The sequence below is a fragment of the Diadema antillarum genome, unplaced genomic scaffold (genome assembly GCF_040938485.1).
Source record: "Diadema antillarum isolate AM-2024a unplaced genomic scaffold, OU_Dant_1.0 seq00001773_RagTag, whole genome shotgun sequence".
Taxonomy (NCBI): Eukaryota; Metazoa; Echinodermata; class Echinoidea; order Diadematoida; family Diadematidae; genus Diadema; species Diadema antillarum.
In genome coordinates, this window is record NW_027272454.1 from 392,620 (window position 1) to 415,217 (window position 22,598).

Sequence of the window (22,598 nt, forward strand, 5' to 3'; positions counted from 1 at the left end):
TGTTGTAACGAAATGCGGATCTCTAGCGAAATTACGTTGCGGAAGAAATATTTTACAGAAAGTCTCTGTATGGGCGAACTCTTCACATTTCACCTTGTTTAGAAGCAGAAATCGCTCTACTCGCTGTTTGCGCCACACACCAATCCGAGGAGCACTTTGTTTGTTTGTTTGTTTTATTTCCGTCATAAACATACATACAGATATAAAAGACAACATATAAGGTACAGGGAAAATGATCCATCATGCATAAAATGAAACATACATACATAGCAAATGAATAGTGTGATACATCATCATTGTTATGATTCCGAGGTTTTGTTATTCCGAAACACATTATATTCCGTATACATAGATTCGTCAATCCGAAATTTAAAAAAGAAAAAAAAAAACGTTCGTTAAAACGAAGGTTCGTTAATCAGAAAATGATATTAGGTTAGTTACTCCGAAGGTTGGATGGTCCGAAGATGATATAAGGTTCGGTAATCATAAAGTGAAAAAAAGTTGAGTACAAAACAAACCTTCGCAATTGCAAACCTTACTTCCGTGTCGTACTAACGAACCTTCAGATTATTTTCATTTTCGGAGTAATGAACTTTTGGAATAGCAAACCGTGTTTTATTTTTGGATAAGTGAACCTTGGAAGTAACGAATCTTATATTACACTCTCGGGATAACGAAATTTCAGAAGAACGGAACTTCGAAATCATGAACCTTTTGGCATTTTCAGATTAGTTAACCTTTGCAATAACGGTCCTTATTTTCCGGATTCACGAACTTCGCGGAATAACGAAGTAACGATCCCTTGGAATAACGAATCTTCTGAATAACAAATCTTCTGCGTAACGAAGCTTTCAGAATGACGAACCTTTGGGATAACTGAACTGTAACCAAATCCTTGACCATCATTTTTCATATTTGCGTTGCTATAGTAAGCATGGAAATTCAGGCAGCTTTATGCACTCTCTTAAAATGATGTAAAACTTAAAACGAAATTATCAGATAGCATCAAATTTAACTTTTTTTAGGGCATGACGAGTTTTCATTAAAAAAAAGAAATTTGCATACAATAAACAAACGGTTTCGATTTATTCGTGGCTATATACCCTCAAAGCGGAGCTTTCTTTAACGGTTTCGTTTTTTCTGTGATCATGCTTACCACGTATCTTGCAGGCAGGAAAGTCAACAACTTCCGCTGTAACTTAAAGGTACAACGACACGCTGTACAAGAGGGGGCTGTTAGTATGTTGATCGCCGCCATACAGTTAATTGCACAGATCTCCTCTTTGCGCTTTGAGAGTTTCCTAACGACTAGCACCTTTTTTTTTCTTCCATGCAGTCTCTTCATCGTCAAGCTGCAATAGTTTCCACGCGGCATGGCCAATCACGACAGCGATGTGCATGTCAGAAAAACGGTTGGTGGCGCTGTTCACAATTCTTCAGAATTACTCCCTGAAAACTCGTCCACACCGACTGAACGCCTCATAAACAACTCCGAAGACAGCGGAGAAGCTGTTGCCAAATGTGAACTGGAGAGGGCGAAATCACGTTTTATGACAATAGAACTGCCTGTGACACTCGCGTGTTTTTCATACAGACTGTTGGTCACGCTGGAAGCAGAGTATATTCACGCGCGAGTCGCAGCAGACTACAACTTTTCGCTGAACACCAACGCTTCCCAATCCACTTGCGACGCGAATGGGAATCTGAACGGGAGCTCTGCGAATGTAAATGAAGAAGTCCAGTCTGTGACGTCACTCTGGTTGCTGTACCTAGGCTTAGCAATGTTCATTCCTAGTAAGTATAGCCTCCATCAAGCATTATTCCCTTTGTACATTCTTTTGAAAAAAATGTGTGAAAATAAAGTTTGAATTAAAGTGGACTGAATTGAATCAGTATAACAAAGGGGCGTTTTGCAGCAATAGTGACATCACTACTAACTGTAACGCCGAGGAAATCTTATCCAGAACACTTTTGTTTTGATGGTGAGGACATCACAACGCATTTCATTATGCACGCATGAAGGATATTATTGTGTGCATTGAATCTCTCCTTCGTAGCTCACATGACTATGATAAAAATAAGGTGATTTTCCTAACAAGATTTAATAGTAACAGAGTTTTTGTTATAGGATGGGTAGAGAGGTCAAAACGTCATATTTAGCTCTCTACAAAAGGATTACGTCAGAGTGATAAGTTAGGGAAATGCGCGAAGAAAAAAAAAATCATCCACCACGCTTTTTGGTTTCCTTTTTTTTTTCTTTCCTTCTTTTCGCCAGACTTATTCACTGCACTTTGGTTCGGTTCCCTGGGAGACCGAGCAGGAAGAAAGCCCGCCCTCTTCGTTCCCGTCCTTGGATTCTGGTGCCAGTCCATCGTGTACTTCGCCATCGTCCGATTCCAGCTCCCTCTGTACGTATTCATCGCCGGCGACTTCATATCGGGCTTCTGCGGGTCTACCGCCCTCACATTGTCAACAGCGGCAGCGTACATTACGGATGTGACGTCAGTAAAGTCGCGCACTTTTCGCGTAGTGGTGCTAGAGACGGTCGCGTTTGTCGGCAGCGCGCTGGGGCAGATTTCGCTTGGACTCTTGTTGCAGTTTGGCGGGGGCGAAGGCGGCGGGCAATATAACGTCTTCCTTACGCCCTTAATTCTGGCATTCGCTACTTCTAGTGCATCTCTGGTCTATATCATTTTTCCCCGGGTACTTATCGAGACTGTAGACAGACGGACGGCCACGGGCAGATCGCTCTTTTCTGGTGTTGTCAATATGTTCCGGGTAAGTATCGAGCCGGTAACGGTTCCATTGCGAAACGAAATGTATACAGTTGAACATAATGTCTTGGTACACTAAAATTCTCTTTGTAAACTTCAAAGGAATGGTACAGTGTTGGTGGAGATGAGAAGTGGGCTTTTAGCTTTTTGCGAGATACATTGTACCAAGAAAACACTTTTAAATAGTACAGAGCATACCATTTAAAGAGGAATTCAAAGTTTATTTGATGAAAATCTGGTTTGGAATGACTGAAACACCCCAAAACAAAGTAGAACAAAGCGATCGTAGTAAAAGATGGGTCCCACACTTCTTTAGAATCGCTATGTTTTGGATATCTCAGCCATTTCAAAACCAATTTTCATCACATGTTGGATTCCTCATGGAATTACATGCTCTTTCATATTTCATAAGAGGTATCTCATTATCTCACCAAAAATGTTAGAAACCTGAAATTAGGTCTGAACCAAAACTATACAATCCCTTCAACCCTAGTCAGCGCACCTACTGAGCAATACCATGAATACTGCACGGAATGATTGTTGGTAGTAAAGGAAATAAATAGGTAAAAAGAAAACAAAGTTCCTAAGAAATTGGTATCCTGTCTAAGCATAAACAACTTTTGTTGGCTGTCACTGGATAATGACGTTGGCAATTTGTAAACAAAGTTATGCTTCATTGTGATGACTCAGTATGTTATGTTAATGAGGCTTTTCCATGCAAGGAAGCGTTAGTATGCCGATTTTATGACAGTCATCTGCCGAACATGGAAATGTGGAGTAAAGATGAACCAAATAACCAGTCAATATAACTTTATGTCTTGACCGCCAAGGTGAACATCAACATGCGCAGATACAAGCTGGTTCTCTACATGGCCGTGATGGTGTGCGTCACGATCTCATCAGCGAGTCTCTCGAACCTTATCGTCATCTACAGCATGGGGGCGCCCTACTGTTTCACGCCTCTTCAAGTGTCTGTTCTTCAAGTTACCTTGTACATCGTCAGCGCACTTGGTAAGACAGAAAGAGATAAATTAGAAGTTGAAACATGATTTTAGCAAGTCAAAGTTACTCCCATGTAGATTTTTATCATTTCTCTGAATGTCACAGACAACGACAGAAAGAAGTATGTTGCCTACCAATAACTTGAAAAGATCTATTTAGAGACTCCTGCTTTACCTTGTCTCCGATAGAAACGGGGAAAGCATAATAGATTGGACACGATTTCATGTTCGCAAGAGCAAGGCTCCCAAACAAATTTCCCAGAAAAAAAGGAAACATAAAAATGAATGTGTTTGAGATTCAGTGAATGCGGAAAGGCAAGTGAGACACGTAATAATAGTAGGCCTATCAATAAAAACTTATAATCTTTTATAGATAGTAAACCCGAAATGACTGTGTTTACATAAAACTGATTAATCGTGTAAATTGCGTCATTATGAGTGGATACTATATTTGTCAAATGCTCGTTAAAAGTGTATTCGTTTCTGAGTAAATTGTGTCACCACATGACTCATAGTAATAGCTACGCTTACGTGAACATCCCATCTTAATTAAGTTGTTCGTCTTCATGCTGCTCCAAATACCTCTCCTCTCACTCTCTCTCTCTCTCTCTCTCTCTATATATATATATATACATATATGTAATCATATATGTTTATATATTTGAAATATATAAACATTACACACATATCAGGGCAAGTGCATTGTTTTCAAAAGTATGTTGGCCCACTTCCGGGTGTCCCCGTCCCACCTTATGTATTCCTTTGTATGGTGCACGAAAGTGTGGGGGCCCGAGCCCCCACGGCCCCCACGACTGCGCCGCCCCTGCATATGTATCTTGAAATATAATGTATATCATTCTAATCGCTTGATAATAGGGATGATTGTTGGGGGTGCGATCCTGCCGCGGCTCCTGAGTGAGAACTGGGTTCTGCAGCTCAGCATCTGGAACACTCTGCTAGTATACGTCATCATCGGGTTTGCCCGAAGCCAGGCTGGTCTGTTTATAGGTAAGATATACAGCACACGGTCGACATTCCGAATAAAGAAGTTCACTGGGACCCTTTTTATTATAATTCATAGCAAGAAATATTCATATAAAATTCATCATATATAATATCAATAAAAGTTATATCTATGTTACATACAGAGTTCGTAGTATATGATATGATATGATATAATATAATATAATATAATATAATATAATATGATATAATATAATAAAGTATAAGGCTTATGTATGCATATATATATAAGTATATGGATTATGAGTCTTATCAGTAGATCCAGCTGAATCACGCGGCTAGATATTCTTCGTAACTCTCTGCCCGAAAAAGGAACACCCACATAGGGTAGAAAAATTTTCCGCTGGGTAATCGAGCTATAGGACCTGTTTAAAAAATCTCGCTAAATTCGTTGGCGTTCCATGTCAAAGAATTCGGGTTAAATTCCAGGCGGAGACCATTATTGTTCAACTCGAGATTTCAACCTAGCTGCCCTTCAAAACACAGCCAACCTTGTCTAAGTCAAATCCAAAGACCCGAGAGAATCCTTTGACGTACGTCAACATTGACTTAAAGGATAGACAATCTTATAGCCATCAGGGAGTGAATTTTTCTTCGACTTAGCCAATTTTTCGACTTGTGCGAGGAAGACTTAGGTGAGGCTGAGTGTAATGAGAAAATGTTGAACACGCAAATAATTAGAAATCAAAAGACCTCTTTCAGCATGTTTTTACTATAGATAATAGTTTCATCTAGGCTGAAACAAAAGGCGAAAACAAGTTTTATGCTAAGAGAAATATGCGCACTCTCTACAGTACAAACATTGTGGTGCAGTGCAGCTTTCTAGAAAAATGCCATTATGATCAATCAGTTCTTTTGACCCACAGAAGCAAAAAATAAACAAATAAATTAACAAACAACAAACAAACAAATAGAAAATAACAAATGCGACGAAATATATGACTCCTGATAAATGAGTGAGAGTCCTTTGTATTGTCTATACTAAACCGTGATAGCTCTGAGGTGATTATTCATTGAAATTCTCTATATAGGTGTTGCCGTCTCTGTCCTATGCGCTTTATGTTTCCCGCTGGTAAGATCCCAGCTATCGAAACTGGCGGAACCCAACGAACGCGGTAAGTTTCTTCGCTTCCGGAGTGGGTTTTTATAAGCACGTGTTCAGTGAGTCTACAATATTTTCATATTGTTACGTAGTTAATTCTTACCATTACAGGGTACATTTTGAAGCTATACCACTTTTGATGTTCATAGTATTACATAATTTTGTTTGCTCACTCGTATGCTGTCGGGAGATGCCACAATTCGCTTTCTTCAAGTACAGTACTCTCCGCGTAATAGGGTATCGCTTAAACGGGTACTCCGTTTAATTGGGTAGTAATGTCAAAGTCAATTCCAATGCACATTAAAATTACCTGATAATCGGGTTGCCTCTCCGCATAAATGGGTAGATAATTTTCTTCTAATGTAATTTCTACCCATATTTTATCGCAGATAACACTTAGAGAAGTCATGAATGGCAAATTTTTCACTGCTAATGGCATTCTCTGCTTAACTTGAAAAGAAGACCGATCATTTGGGGAGTGATTAAACATGAAAACACCTTTACCGGCGCCGACTTACCACATGTAAACGAACATTACACATGTAGTTGACACTCACAATTGTAGACAGACAGGAGTTAAACACTTACTGTACGCTCCTCCCTTGCTCCGCAATAACATTCACAATACGAGAAGTTTGCAACGAAAATCAGGCCATGCACCAGCTCCATAATTTTGCTTTTCCCCAAACATTTCTCGAAAAGTTATTAACCCGACGTTCCACGTGATTAATGCATGCAAAGAGACGTGTTCATGTTAGAAAAAGCCTTTCTGTTAGCGAGGAGCATAGTCAAATGACAAGGTTTTTTGAAGACATATTAATTTGTCCATAAAAATAGTGTAAATTATTGCTACTGACTGAGCAAGTTTAAGATATGTAAAATTTGCCGTGCAAGCACGCGTGTTAAGCATGCAGTGCAGGTGTTTGATGCAGTGTACAATGCATGTACATACACATTGTGTGTCAAATGTGAATGAGACGTGTTCTTCTGTTAATCGGGTACTCCGCTTAATCGGGTAAGAAACGCTCTGCCCGAGCCTACCCGATTATGCGGAGAGTACTGTATCTACAATGTATACTGCACATTAAGCGAGCTATAAAGGATCATTATCATTTTATGGTGGTTGAGTGTGAGGGTGTGAATGGCCGAAACCTCAAATCACTTTGTAAATACTATGGCAAGCTATTACAATGTATAATCACGTCTTGTAATTCTTTTAGTCTTTTCAAGGAAAATAGAACAAAATGGAGAAATGAATTATAGCAATAATCGTATCATAATGCATCACGAAAACAGAATCTGTCCCATATAACAGTTAATAATCACTTACGTGACTGTAATACATCATTAGTGATTATCATGAAATAATTTCAACTCTCGCTCCAGGAAGACAGCGGCAGGCAGCGAAAGAAGTCGAAATGCACTGATTAGTAAGATATTCATCGTAAACTCTCCCTCTCCACATCAGTACTCTACTGCACCGGAAATGCTTGCTAACACTCGATGATCATAAACTCCGTTTTCAGGTCTGATGCTTGCCACGGCTGGATGCATGAACAGTGCGGCCTATATCATCACGCCCCTCATGTCTCAGTATGTCTATTCGGCCACGGTCTTCTTCTACTCGCCCTTTGTCTTCTTTTTCCAGGCTGCTTTTCTACTCTTACCAAGCCTGGCAACGGGGTAATAACCTTCAACTCCATGAAACAAAAAATGATAGATATAAAAAGCAAGCAAGCATGCAGACTAGCAACAACTAACCAAGTAACTTACTAACTAACCAACTAACTGACTAACTAACTAACAAACTAACTAACTTGATAAATATATCAATAAATAAACAAATAAATAAATAAATAATTAAGTTTATGGATAAATTCAGAAAAAAAGAAACAAACAAAGAATCACAAAATCTGTCCCGAAATTACATTCTGTATTTCATCCTTCATTATAATAAAAGAATGGAGTAACGTGTAACAATGTCATGTAGTTGAAAAAAAAAGAGGTTAACGTTAATGAAAAACTAATTAACTATGCCAAGAATAATAAAATGTTAGAAACCTAGATGAATGGTTAGCACACTCTTGGCTACTTTAGAGTTCCGCAAAAATTTGATGAAACACACTTTTCCTTTTTTTCCCTTAAAGAATGGACGTCTAAGAACACGATGTTGTTACCGTTCTTCACCCTCGTGAAATATCATGATAAAACAAAAACTCGAAAAGAAGTCGACGGCAAGATGGCAAAGGTGGCAACGTTATCAAAGAAGACAATAGAATTAAAAAAAAAAACATAGCGAACTCGCAGCTTCAAAACTGAGACGTCTCCATTGGCTTTCGTTTAAAATTTTGTCGGATATTTCAACACAGTCAGTGGTTTCTTAATATACCTTTGATTTTATCTTGATTATACCTATGTGTCTATCTGTGTCATTGCTGAAGAAAATGAAACATTTCTGTTTGCTAGAGCATGCACTTTATGAATATCCACTCGTCCGTTCTCTCGTCTCATTCTTGCAGGGTACTCCAGCGTCTGGAAAGGAGACCAGCTTCCCAAATTCTTGTGGATAATGATTCCATCAATAATCATTAATCTTACATATAACAAAGTCATACTGTAGCAGTATAATGTTAGCAGTTAGTAGCCATTTAGTTGTGTTTTTACGAAATAGTCTAGAAACATGCGAGTGTGTATATAAACTATTATACATAGACATAATACAAAACTATGCACACACACATTCACAATGCACCTACGCGCTCACAGACCCGTCACTTGAGTTTCTATTGGGGTCAAAATGGGAAAGAATGGACCCTTTCGAGGGAGCGAGGCGATATGGTGCTGCATAGGGTATGGGAGAAGCATGCATGACGGCACGGATGAATTTGGCTGGGGGGGGGGGGGGGGTTGGGGGAGGGGAGGGAAGGAGGTCGGGAGACGGTATCCTCCCTTCTCTCTATGAAGTTTTTTGCATATGTTCTGTATAAAGACTTGAATTTCGGCGATGTAATTCGTCCTTGAATTAAAAAAAAAATGAATGAAAGTGCCAAATTAATTTTTTCCTCTTTTCTTTTCTTTTTTCGTTTCACGAGAACTTGACTCTCCAATTACGAAATTCAAAAGTACCAAGGCTGTAGGTAATCAGCATGAACGACGGTGGGGGCGCTGTGGCACCGTGGATAAAACTTCCGACTCCCGATCGGACGGGAGGACCGAGTTCGAATCCCGCCTAGTGCTTACGTCTTTGGACAAGATATTTTACCCACAATGTCCCTCTCGATCACCGAACTAAAATAGAAGACCTTATTATTGTTATAATAATAATAATAATGATAATGATAATAATGATAACAATAATAATAATAATAATAATAGTTACTATTATTATTATTATTGTCATGACGATACGTAGAACATAGCACACTCTTTTCAAAACTTTTGATTTTGCAACACTTTTGGCTACTAAATTCCCTGTACCGCCCTCTCTTGGCGAGAACACGACTTCAATTCATGACGTCAGCGTGATAAAAGTGCAGAGAGAAAACGTCGAAAGACATTTCACAAATCTTGATAAAAGTTACGGAAATGATATAATACAGGGGCAAAAACTTATATACTTTCATCATCTTCCGTGTCTTTTGGAAGAGACGGGTCAAACGATTATCTGATGTCCATAAAAAAGAGTGTTCTGCCAAAATATCTCTGTTTCGTGTGCTGAATACGTATGAATGGGGGGGGGGGATGTAAAAATGTTTCATAATACATACATATATATATTTTTTTCTTTTTCTGCTGTGAAAACTGTTGGTAACCACAAATGTGACCCCGGAATCTTCTGTAAATAAGCTGTCTAATGTCAATATATGAGATGATAACAAAAGGGAGGATGAACTTTTCGAGGATACGGAATATCGAAATGAAAAAAGAGATAAAATTCAGAATATTATAAAGGAACGGGGGAATAAAAAAAAGCATGTCATAAATATCCTTTCTATTCCAACTTATTTCCAAAACAAATTCTCAAGAAGTACTACATATCTTTAACACCAACTAAATTTACAGTAATTGTTGAATGTCTTACTATCTACATCAAAAAATCTGCTTGCTCACGGAATGATCATGTTCATGTGTAAAATAATTACAATGATTTAGGACACAGCAATTGCCCACGTGACATCTGAATGAATTCGTCTATGATCATAATAAAGGAAAAAGAAACTGTTGAAAGTGCTTTACGAACTTCACTTATTTAATGCGATACAAGTTTATCGTTTTGTCAGCTTATAATGAATGAAGACCTACCCCGTTTATGTTAAACAGTGTGTGAAGCAAAATATACGTTTTTTCCCCCAAAAAAAGTCCAGCCCCTAAGAGGAATTTATTTTATACCCTAGTCTTCATCTATAATAAATACGAATAAGCGCTTCCCCTGTAGTAAACTTAAATGTATATGAAGTGTTTGTTAGCCTCTGTCATAAAGTACAAAATAATAACTTTTAAATGATATATTGGCCACTACATATTTAAAGGTACATTTTTGAAGTTATGGTCAAAAGAAGCAAACATTTTCTTATTCTCTTCATTTTTCTTTACCTTTAATCGCAAATATCTCCATTTGGCAAATATGGACTTATCGATTTTGCGAACAAACTCTTCTTATATATATTTACATACAAACACACGAACATACACAAACAAATAATCATCTGCAATTCTCATAAATTTCACTCTGTGTGTATGTAATATGATATATATATATATATATATATATATATATATACATCTTATATCATAAACATACACAAAATGCATATCCACATACATTTATGATCATATCATATATATATGTATATATATATATATACATCTTATATCATAAACATACACAAAATGCATATCCACATACATTTATGATCATATTATATATATATATATATATATATATATATATATATATATATATGTACAACTGTATTATTACGAATATAATAGGACACCAGCATTTTTCTCTAGTGTCCCGTTTGTGCAACTGAATCTTTGAATTTGCCATTTTGGTGGCCCGAAATACATATTAAGAGACCAGAAATCAAATTTTACATACACGCATACATCTCATACATGCATGCCTGACATGGTGATTTCAATACACATAATTCTGCTTTCCAAAAGAGAGCGAAATATGAAAGGAATAAAGTGGTCGCAGTTAAAAAGAAAGAATGGAACATCGGAAAAAAAAATAGAAAGAGCAATGGCTTCTGGTAAGGTACAATAGAACTGTGTGATGAGATAAGTATATTTATATATCAATCTGCCCAGCTATCATATGTATATACACTCAGCAAAAAAAGTAAGTTCCCCCTAACGTTTTTGGATATATCTCAAAAAGTATTTTAGCGATTTTCATAATTCAAACCGAAATGGATAAGGAATTTTGTTACTCATAACATGAGTGGCAAATCATTGCCATAAGATATTATTGTTAGTGTGAAAAAATGCATTTTATGTCAAAATGCATGGAAACAAAAGTTGCACTTTAGTGATTTGCAGTGACTTTTACACAAATAATCAAACAATCATAATTCTGAACTTTTAAGCATGGTTTATTGCATATTTTTCTATCTCTTTCTTTTCATGAGCATACAGTGACGTATTTTGATAATTGATATGTCCACCATCCGCTTTAATGATCAGCCGGCATCTCGTCCTCATACTGTTAACTAAAGTTTGTACTTGGCGCTACTCAATGTTGGCCCATGCTCTCTGCAAGATGCGCTGAAATTATTGTAGCGAAGTGTCATTTTTCACCTTCTTGCTCGCTTTCCGCTTAATGATATCCCAAAGATTCTCTACTGGATTACAGTCAGGGAATCTTGCAGTCCACTCCATTCGTTCGATGCCATTTCCCTCAACAAACTGATCTACAACTTGAGCGTATGATGCAAAATGGCCAAATGCACATTGATCAACCCAAGTTGGAATTACAATTTGTACAAATCACATGGCTTCTCCCAACATTTTCATAAATTATTGAAAAGGCTATTGTTTAAAAGTATGCATAGCATCTGTTTAATAGGGAAGCAAATTGTACCTGAAGAAATTCCTGAAAATTACACAATTTAAAAAGGTCATTTGCTAACTTATATAGGAAATGTATACAATATGCTTCATATAGCCTAAAGTGCAACTTTTTCCCTCATGCATTTTAACATAAAATGTGTGTGTTTTTTTTTACACCAATAATGATATCTGGTGGCAATGATATGCCATTCATGTTATGAGTATAAAATTCCCTATCCATTCCCGTTTGAATTATGAAAATCCGTAAAATACTTTTTGTGATATATCCAAAAATGTTAGGGGGGAACTTACTTTTTTTGCTGAGTGTATATATGTATATGTATATATATATATTATATATATTGTATATACATATGTATAGTGTATGTAATATGGATATGTTTGTAAAGATATGAAGGGTTTGTTTGCAAAAACCGATAAGTCCATTTTTGAAGATTTTGAAGTACGGTCTCTGTCATAAAGTACAAAATAATACCTTTTAAATGACATATTGGTCACTACATATTAAGGTACATTTTTGAAGTTATGGTCAAAAGAAGCAAAAATGTCCTTATTATTCTCTTTATTTTTCTTGACCTTTAATCGCAAATATCTCCATTTGGCAAGTATGGACTTATCGGTTTTTGCAAACAAACTCTTCATATAGTATATATACGAATATCTATGTATCTAATGGTTATATTATAATATATACAAATAATCGTTCATATAATATGGATACATATTCCTAAAGAAAGGCATGCAATGAAAGATGAAAGAAATTATGTGAGGGAGAGAGAACTTTGTGTGTGTGTGTGTGTGTGTGTGTGTATGTGTTTGCGTGTACCTGAATAAAAGCATACCAAAGGAGGAACTTTCTTTGCAAATAACACTTTCTCTTGAAAGATTCTGAAGAGAGAAAAATAACCAGAAACTCATCCCCACATTCTTTTCTAGAGGACCCTGATAGCATCATGGAGGGAAAACACGCTATCATTTCCTGCTTATTGGAAGGAGCTTTCACGCACAATTAAAAAGCTCGGGGAGTATTAAAGGTCTCAAAATGTTTGCAATGGAATTATGAACTGCCTTGGCGTACCGAGAAGTGCTGTCCTTTGTGCAAAAACGATATCGATATATTCTCACGGCATTTCTCATCCATTCAAACATTTCAATGAATAGAAGAAGATGCGAATACCATCAACTCCCAGTCAATATTATGAAGGATGCAGACCGCGCTTTTTATATTCTCTCTCTCAGATTCTCAGGTGATATAGTGGAAGAAAAGTATAGTGAGTCTAGAAGTGAATAATGAAGGATGACTCGCAATAAAGGTTATGAACTGAAAGTAGCAAAGATGTTCGAAATCAATGTATTCAGAAATTCTCTGTTGTACATGAATCTACGAATTTGATGATAGACATTTGCGCTGAGGATCGATATAGTATTTCATATTGAATCTTGTAAGACAAGACGAAAAGGAATGTTATAATCTCTGTTTAATAAAGAGATGAGCAAGGTCACCAGTGGGAAAAGGCAAAGAGAATTAAGAAGAGAGAGAGAGAGAGAGAGAGAGAAAGAAAATGAAATACTCCACCTTGAATGGCGTTTTACCGCAGGTCTCGTCTTTCTGTAATGATATCCTTGTTGTTTTTTACTCCACCTTGCGAGTGGAGTAAAACCTTTAAAAGAAAGACTAACAAACATTTATAACATGAGCTTTCTCTTTTTTCATCTTGTCACTTACTGTCGACTGGTTGGTATTACGACGTGAGGAGTATAGTATTCAAGTGAGTAATTTCTTGTGAAGTGTTTTTTGCATAACTATGTCAGTTTAATTGTACAGATTACTGTTCTTTACATACAATATGACTACATGACAGACATCCGGTAATGAATTTGGACTATCAATATACTAACGTGGAAGCTAATACGTTAAACTATTACAGCTAATTGAGTAAGCCCTTTAGTTTTTTTTTTTTCATTCCTCAGTCTCCATTTCGCCTCCATGTTCTTCGATGCTGGTACAATCATTAAGTCGTATTTAAATGCATGTAAAGCTCTACACGTTACGAAATGACAATTTATGTTTTCAAGCTTTAGATTTTTGTTACGCAAGAAAAATAATTCTTTCCAAGGTCTGCATTGAATTTCAATATGTTTATGAATATCAATAAATTTATATACCAGCGCATTGCCGACCATCAGTAAACATGTGCGTGCTTTAAGTGCCGTTAGACACAAAAAAGCCCATAGCGATGTACACACTGTCCTATAATTTTCTGGCACAGAAAGACTTAAAATGGTGCAAAGTTAGAGTAGAACAGACTCCAACTCTCCCGTTTTTGATGGGAGATCTCCTGCCGAAAGCCCATTTTTGCAAAATCTCCCGTTCTCCCGCTTGAGATTTGACTTCTCCCGCCTGGCCCTGTGTCTTCCGGTGGAAAGGATTTTTTACTTATTGCTATCGTATATGTTGAAAAAATAAGCCTTATAATAGCACCAGAGAACATCAGAACCCTAGGATCTTCGCGCTTCGCACACATCAACTTGGAGTCTCCCGTTTGCTAGGGATTTCGGGCGGGAGAATCTCCAGATCAGAAGGTGCTTGGGGTTGGAGTCTCTGAGAATCGAATTAGGCCTGCATGTACTGGGGTTATTCGTGAAATGGCTACTGCCAACACATTGACTTGTTAATAACACTTTAAAAGACCGTGTTCTCTTTGTCACTCTTCTTGCAGTAACTTACGATTAATTTGCTTTCTCAAAAAACTTTTTAAAAATTATCTCGTTTATATACTATTTTGTACAATGTACGAAATGAAATTTAATAAGCTAAAAGCTATTTTATCCGTTCTACCGATACTATGTTACTTCCGTCATTGTCTTTTGTTTCGTTTTTTTTTTTTTTTTTTTTTTACGTATCCGTCCTTATCAGTTTTATACAGTAGTAGCATTCACTCTTAAAACATCCGAGTCAGAACTGACTCGGCACTGGGTCCGTTGGGGTCACACACCGTTCCGGGTCAGAAATGACAAGGAATGGGGTCAGATATGACCCATTCAGAGTAATGAATTAGGTCAGAGTGACCCCATTCCGGGTCTTCATGACCAAATTCCAAGTCATTTCTGACCCGGAACGGTGTGTGACTCCAACGGACCCAGTTCCGGGTCAGTTCTGACTCGGTTTTTTTTTTAGAGTGTTCGACTCGTGTTGAGAGCTTATTTCAACTCTGCTGTGTGCAGAACAATATCCAAAAGTTTATGTATTTATCATTATTTGTCTGTTTGGAGAGCAGTATGGATGTAAAGAGATGAAATCTGTGCATGGTAATAGCCGCTTCAAAAAAATCCAAATCGGAAATCTTCAACCAACAATTCAGTTTAAATACGAGCAAGCACAGGCCTGATGATACCAAAGTGTACAATCATCCTTCCCTCTTTGGCTGCCGATTTTAAGACTTTAAACTGAAAATAATTGATCAGCTTAATTCCAAAATGCGCTAAATGAGCGTCTGGTTGTTTAGAGTAAATCATTTCTCCTTTTTTTTTCTAATTCACCAGTTTCAGTTCTTGTCCTCACGTCGATTTATTATTATTATTATCTTTTTTCTTTTTTTTCAGATTGAAGAAATGTCATCACACATCATTAAAATGGCATTAAAAGATATACTGGAATAGCAGCTATTTCTTCAGAAATAGGTCAGATCCTCTCGATACAAAAGAAATTATCAATTTACCATTTTTTTTTGCACTTTTGTTGAAAGGCTGACAATGAGCTCTATGGCTAATCAGAATCCTGAGTACACTCACAATCTTGTTATGAAGAGATATTGATTTTGATTAAAAATGGATTTCGCGTCTTTTGAAATTAACCTCATTTTGCTGCTAACAATCAGGTTGTGTACAGCGCAAAAGACAAAGTGTATTCGGGAAGTGATATGAAGAAATGAAAGCCATGAATACAGAATACAGGAAAAGAAATATACGAAAGGAAACACACACAAATACACAGACAACTGTGGAACTGGAGGTTCACCCGCTTAATGCCTTCCCCAACTTTGCTTACCGATACTTCAATTTGAGTCTTCTTTTTTTTATATCTGAAGGACGTGACATGGAGAAAGAAATCTTCAGCATGCTGTTGTTGTTGTTGGTATCCGTCCGAAGCAATATCACCAGTGCGACTGGACTGAAGTCTACGACTGAAAACATCAAGGAGGAATCTACGGTAACATGGCTGGCGCGAGCTCCAGGCACTGGTCGCTTATTGGAGTTTAGCAGCCACGAGACCGGGTGGGTAAACATCACGGATACATCCTCAACGTATTCTTGGAGGTCAGGGATCGAAGATGGCTCGAGAGATGATGTCGACACTTGGCGATGGTTTGGTACGTCGTGGTCATGGTCGACCATTGTTGGGATCTTTTGCGCCGGTGTCGGAATCGTAGGAAACATGCTCGTAATCGTGGTGCTTTTTCGGGGCGGAAACGTGCGTCGCACCACCGACGTGCTCATCGGCGCGCTTGCCGCGGCTGACGCCCTGACGTCTTTCCTCATCCTCCCGTGGCCCGAGGCGAGTTTCGTTCCCGACACCTGGCTGGGTGTGGTGTACTGCAAACTCATGTTTGGCGGCGTGTTCAAGTGGACAGCTATCACGGCTTCGAGCTACATCCTGGTCGCCATTTCGCTGGACCGATATATCGCCATCGTCTTCCCGCTCCAGTTCTCCCGGTGGGTTACCAGGTGGAGAGTGAACACGTGTATCGTGGTCATCTGGGCGATCATCCTGGCAATCGCTCTCTGCGAAAGCGTGCTCATAATTTACTACCGCGCGTCCTCCCACGCCTGCGTTTACAGCTACTTTTCACCAGAGACCCAGCTCGCCTACGGCGTCTACGTGTTCGTCTACCGTTTCTTGTTCCCAGCCGTGGCCATGCTCGTGTCCCAGTCCCTCATCGCTGGGTCACTCTACCGACAGTCCAAGCGCTTCAGCGGCGAGGACAACTCGTCCGGAGCCCGGCCGTCATCTTCTCATCTCGCCGCGAGAGACCGCATCCTGAAGATGATGTTCATCGTCATTGTTATCTACGTCATGTGCTGGGGTCCAAACCACGCCTTCTTCTTTGGACTTAACCTCGGTCTGATCTCCTTCTCCGAAACCGACACACCCCTACACCTGGTCCGTCTTTTTACTCTACTTGGCTTTTGCAACTCGTGCGTCAACCCGTTTATATACACAGTTCGTCACTCCGCGTTTCGCGTCGCTCTTCAAGATCTGTTTAGCGGTCAGCGGGAAAAGAAAGCGTTGTTTAGCTTTACCGAGCAGACTGCAGAATCCAAGTTAGGTGAATCGTCAGTCCAAGCCTAGACTGAGGGCAGCGTAACAAAGGTAATGTGTTCAGTGTGAAAGATCTAAGCAGCGCCATCCTTGATGTCTTAATGTATACAGAATCTCATATTGTTAGAATATGACGCTATGGGAAAAAATACTGGATGTGAATAAAGGCTTAATAATTCACATTATTATCCATACAGAGGATCTTTAGAGCCCAAATACAAGTGTTATTTTGTAGACGCACCTCATAACCTCCGACCCTCTTAGAAAGTTTGTTGAACTCGACCAGTATTTTTTGCCGAGGCGACCAATATTTAAAATATTGGACGGCAAGAGGGGGATTGCCCATAATGTTTTTTTTTTTAATAAACTGCACCGTGATTGGCTGAGATATATACGAGATGACCTGAAAAATGAAGTAAAAACGTCTCTGAGTGGTCAATCACGAATTAACTAAATTATCGTTTCTTCTAAAATTCTGTGTTTATGCAAACAAATTTCATATATCAATTAGTTGAAATTGTTTTTCATACAATTTTTCAAAATGTCATTTTCATAACAGGAAATCAAATTTAGGTTTGATGAAAACAAGTTGCATTTTTTTTTGAGCATGCAGGCGACGGCATGACGATTGATCAGCTCAGCGCTACACTGCTAGATAGCCCGCGCGCGATATACATGTAGCCGGCCTCTGCCGCCTGCATTTGCATGCATGTTACAGTACGTTATGTGTTACTAGTACTAGTACTAAGTACAGTAGGACTACAGTACTAATAATTTGATCTTTCGCGATCTACGGTAGATGTGACGTGAACTGTGTCTCAGATCTCGGATACAAATACATCTAATTCTGGTCTAATTTAGATAGATCTCGGCCTAACAGTAACATGACGGCTACCTTGGATACATAGATCACTGTTTTATCAGGGACTGAAAGTAGATTAACTTGCACTGAAGAGTGTAAATGTACCATACCCCATGTCAGGATCAAGTACAGTAGGAGACCATACAGCACTCGGAGACAAAAAGGGTAGGCCTAAGTGAAAACATTCTTTGCTAAAATCCTCTGTAGGATAATAATGATAATATTGGATGACCTATTTTCGGTTAATACAAGGAAATAATGGACTCGCTAAGCAAAATATTGGACTCGTCTTCGACTCGTCCAATATTTGTGCATAGCTCGTCCAATATTTCCTTGTATTAATCTCAAGGCCATCCAATATTATATAATTATGTGAAATGTTGCAAGTGAATAGATCTATCATACTCAGTGTTTCTCTTGCTTTTAGGGAGTAGTTTTATAATAAAAGATTCAGCAAAATGTTTTCATTAAGATGGCGATATTTTGTTCATATCATCACTGTTAATATTCTTTTGTTTGTATTTTTCGCGAATTTGCAAAATTTGAATTACACTACTCTGTCAGCGAAAGTCCACTTTCTAGACGTGATCAGTCAACGTCACAATAGTCGTCACTTTTATCTAATGTCGAATTGCATGATGATTAAAGCACGAACGCAACCCATTTACTTGAAAGATAAATAAATAAATAAATGTGTACATAGATATATACATATATATATATATATGGGTCAGAATTTTGAACGATGTACAATTGAGCCAAAACAAGGCAAAATTTAAAAAGTAGGAAATTCTCCAAATTATTCATCTTACCTGAAAGAGTATAACTCAAGCTTTAATATGAACCCAATTATACTAGGATTTTCCCAGAGGAACAAGTTTTTATTCACCGCTGAAGTTTACCATGTCCAGAGCAGCGAACGTCCGTGAGGAATAGTACAGCACATACACTTCAATACCATTCAACATAGTTTGCAAAGATCTGATTCAGTTCAAAATCCTAACAAAATATCTTAAGGGACATGTGTACGTGCTTGCAGAATATTAAGCTTGTGCTCTTAACCTGTACGTAATGGTAGACAATTGATGATTTAACTAAATTCGTCGTTTCTGTTGAAATATTGCTCTTCTGCTAAACACTTTCTCCACTTTACGCGCATTTTACAGAAACTCAATATTTTGACCTCTTATTTCACTATCCCATACTTCAATCCCCACTCCCAAATAATAACATACCTCTTTAAGATGTATCTGATCTAGGCAGTCTCTATAACCCAACGAACATAGCATAGTTTTCATCACGGAGGTTCGCATGTAGCTCACGGACGTTCGGAACAAACAAGATGCAGCTCTCTGGAGTTGGAAACGCATTCTACTCACAACAATCAGCAATTTCATGTCGAGAACAAACTCCTCTGCAAAATCTTGAACAGATATTACCAATTCTCAATCATATAAGCTTGTTTATCTTCTCATACTGAGGAATCAAAGAAAACAATTTTTCCATCTCTCGTAAATGAACGTACAACCGTACGTGTAATCTCAGTGACGTAGTCCATCCTTGAGAACGAATATATTTATCAAAATTTTTTTATCATGAAGTAAAGATTCAGGTCCTAAATTTGTTATCTAAAGTCTACAATGCAAAATTTGCTTATAACGAACATGGTCACAGCTAAAATTATGACAAAGAATTAACATAGAAAGACAACAGAAATGTGCTCCCTTATAGAAATACGGAGTTTAGCTGGGGAGGGCAAACGAATACGTTGGGAAGAAATCCCTCTATGTTTGCTCCTTGTGTTGCACACAGTTACCGAGGAGAATTTGTATTATTATATTAGTCAGAAATGATAATAGGTTCGATACTGCGAAGTTTCGTCATAACAAGACACAATGAGTCCATATTACTTGGATGGATGTTTGGGACTTCGATATTATACAATATGGTTTGTTACAACAAACATGTTGTAGCGCGTCATTTCGGAGGCTCGTTATTCATACAGTTTGTCAATACGAAAATTGATAGAGTTCGTGTAATTATGAAGCTTTTTTATTCGGTAAATGATAGGAATCTCCGAAGGTTAATCGAAAGGTTTTATTGGAACATGAAAAATCATGTTCGCTTATCCAAATGTGGAGAAACAAGTTAACAACTAAAATCCTCCAAATTTCAAAACCTTATGATAACCATTTTCACCTAAACGAATATCAGGCTCTTTCCACTTTTAGAAGAACGGACCTAAAAATAATGATCCTTAATATTTATTTTTCGGACTAACAAACTTTCGGAATAAGAAAATTTTTAATAACAAACCTCCTTAATTAACTACACATTTTTTTTTTCATTTTCGGAATAACAAACCTTTGGACATCAGAGTAACAAATCTTAGGAAGAGCGAACGTATCAAAGTGCAACCTTAAACCTATTCTTAATCATTTTTTTAACATGTGTTTTCAAAGTAAGCACAAAAGCACAAACAAATTGACGATCTCTCTGTCTCTTAAATGTAAAATGAAAAAAAAAAATCTTGGAACGAATTACAAATGAACATTGCTTTTCATTGATGAGTATAAAACAACACCATGTGATTATAAGCGGAGGATTTGTTTGTTTTCATCAGACAATAATTGTATAGGACCTACTGCATTATTTTTGTTCGCTTGTGACGGCATTTCGATGAATAAAGAACATAAACAAACAAACAAAAACTTCTCCAGAGAAATTTGGTACAACGGGAGTGCACTGGCAATTCTTTTCTCTGTGTGTTGGAGCTCGATCCCTTCTCTGTTTCTCAGTCACTTTTATTTAACTGCTTCCATGTACTTTTGAAACTTTTCCATTTTTTATTCAACACATGCCCATTACAGACTTCTTCCGTCATTATCCTGCATGTGATTACGTAGCACTTTTCGGATTTATTTTGGTTTGTTTTGTTTTGTTTCTGTTTTCTGTTTGGTCGCAGCATGTCCAGGCTATTGAGGGAATGAGAGAAAAATCGTCATGAAGAGAAAAATAAGAATGAATTAAGGCATTTAATATCATGACAATTACAGCGAACGTCCGTTATGGGGGCCAAAATTGGATGTGTTCTGTTTGAGACGGCAGCTACCATACTCAAAAGATAAACACTTGGCGCACCTGTTACTAAAAAGTGGCGTTGATCCTCTTTCTCCTACTATGTAATCCATTGACTTATTCTACCAACGAACATCCGTGACCAAAACGTTTTCCTTTTGTTATTACGAGTAAATTGAGTGCTGAACATTATTCACTTTTGGGTATGAGCGGCTCGGTGATTTGGTAATATTTTCAACTAACATTAACTTTATGTGCAGTGATATATTTGTAATTATCAGCAATTTCCTTTCTCGGACAGAACGTCCGAGAGCGAAACTTTCAGAACCTCTAACAGTACAAATTGTCTCCAGATCCTCATTAGAAAGAAATTTAAATGCACAGAAATTACAGATTACGCCAAATTCCATTTTCCTACAACTTTGTTTTCAATGTTTAGCTGTTTTTTGTATAATGAGAGGGAAAACAAGCGTAAAATTGTGAGTAAATTTTCAACTGTTTCTTCATCATGATCACATAACGCCTTAAAAATTCTGAAACTACTGCCCTAAACTCATTGTTTACTTTGTAAAACTTTATTTGTGACTATTGGAGCTAAAAGTTTTAAAGAATACAGGACACTTTCGGGACATTTTATCCCTATCGAAGGGATTGCATACGTCACGGACGTTCGCTGGAATTGTCACGGACGTTCGTTCTACTGATAGGGTCATGTTCCCGGACGGATAACTAATCGGCAGAGAGTACCTAGCTTTCCTAACTCTTTCAAAAATTTGAAAAGGTATTGTCAATGCAAATTTAACATCCTTACAACATATGTATTGCTCAGAGGGGGATCAGGAGGTGAATTTTCAGAGAAAATATTAATTATTTGCTTGGTTTTCGGTGAATTGCATGGTCCAAAAACTGCGGACAAGCCTCAGTCCGCTCCAAAAATAACATACAGCTCCTCGGCTAGAGAGCCAAAGGTAAAATGCACCTTCGTCATCAAAGCAAGATGGTGTCCCACTCGGAAACGTTTTAATCATCACGGACGTTCTTTTTTTCTTGGAGGTTCGTCTTAAAATATAATTTCGGTTCCTATTTGACAAAGGATGGACAGAAACTCAAAACAAACATATTATCGTGTGGCTAGATCTTAGTTGATTACGACTCAGAACAATATCACCAATAGCGTTTAATTTGATACGATCTTTATTAGAAAATAGCGGAAGCACGTCCGTGACGAAAACTGAGTATAATTTTGCATAAAAGAATATTACGTCCCATGTACAGCCAGCAGACGTACAATTTTTGCAGGATATGTTCATTAGGTGGAACACCAAATTTTCGTACACATTACAGTTGGGACAACAAAATA

At 37.7% G+C, this 22,598-nt stretch overlaps 2 protein-coding genes across 2 annotated transcripts; both read left to right on the forward strand.

Moving 5' to 3' along the window:
• Positions 1 to 1,373: 1,373 nt before the first annotated feature.
• On the forward strand, positions 1,374 to 7,587 carry LOC139712205 (proton-coupled folate transporter-like). The gene is made up of 6 exons (XM_071624045.1): positions 1,374 to 1,794; positions 2,276 to 2,778; positions 3,605 to 3,785; positions 4,652 to 4,783; positions 5,830 to 5,913; positions 7,427 to 7,587. Exons 1-6 carry the CDS (start codon positions 1,374 to 1,376, stop codon positions 7,585 to 7,587), a joined length of 1,482 nt encoding a protein of 493 aa, XP_071480146.1.
• Positions 7,588 to 16,074: 8,487 nt separating this feature from the next.
• LOC139712206 (galanin receptor type 2-like) lies at positions 16,075 to 17,328 on the forward strand. The gene has a single exon (XM_071624046.1). The coding sequence runs from the start codon at positions 16,075 to 16,077 to the stop codon at positions 17,326 to 17,328; it is 1,254 nt and encodes a 417-aa protein (XP_071480147.1).
• The last annotated feature ends 5,270 nt before the right edge of the window (positions 17,329 to 22,598 follow it).

Bases quoted from the DNA above. Each gene is read 5' to 3' on its own strand.
- LOC139712205 (XM_071624045.1), top strand. From the start codon at position 1,374: ATGGCCAATCACGACAGCGATGTGCATGTCAGAAAAACGGTTGGTGGC. The intron at 1,795-2,275 runs GTAAGTATAGCC...TCTTTTCGCCAG, and splicing joins CTTAGCAATGTTCATTCCTA to ACTTATTCACTGCACTTTGG. The intron at 4,784-5,829 runs GTAAGATATACA...TTCTCTATATAG, and splicing joins CCAGGCTGGTCTGTTTATAG to GTGTTGCCGTCTCTGTCCTA.
- LOC139712206 (XM_071624046.1), top strand. From the start codon at position 16,075: ATGGAGAAAGAAATCTTCAGCATGCTGTTGTTGTTGTTGGTATCCGTC.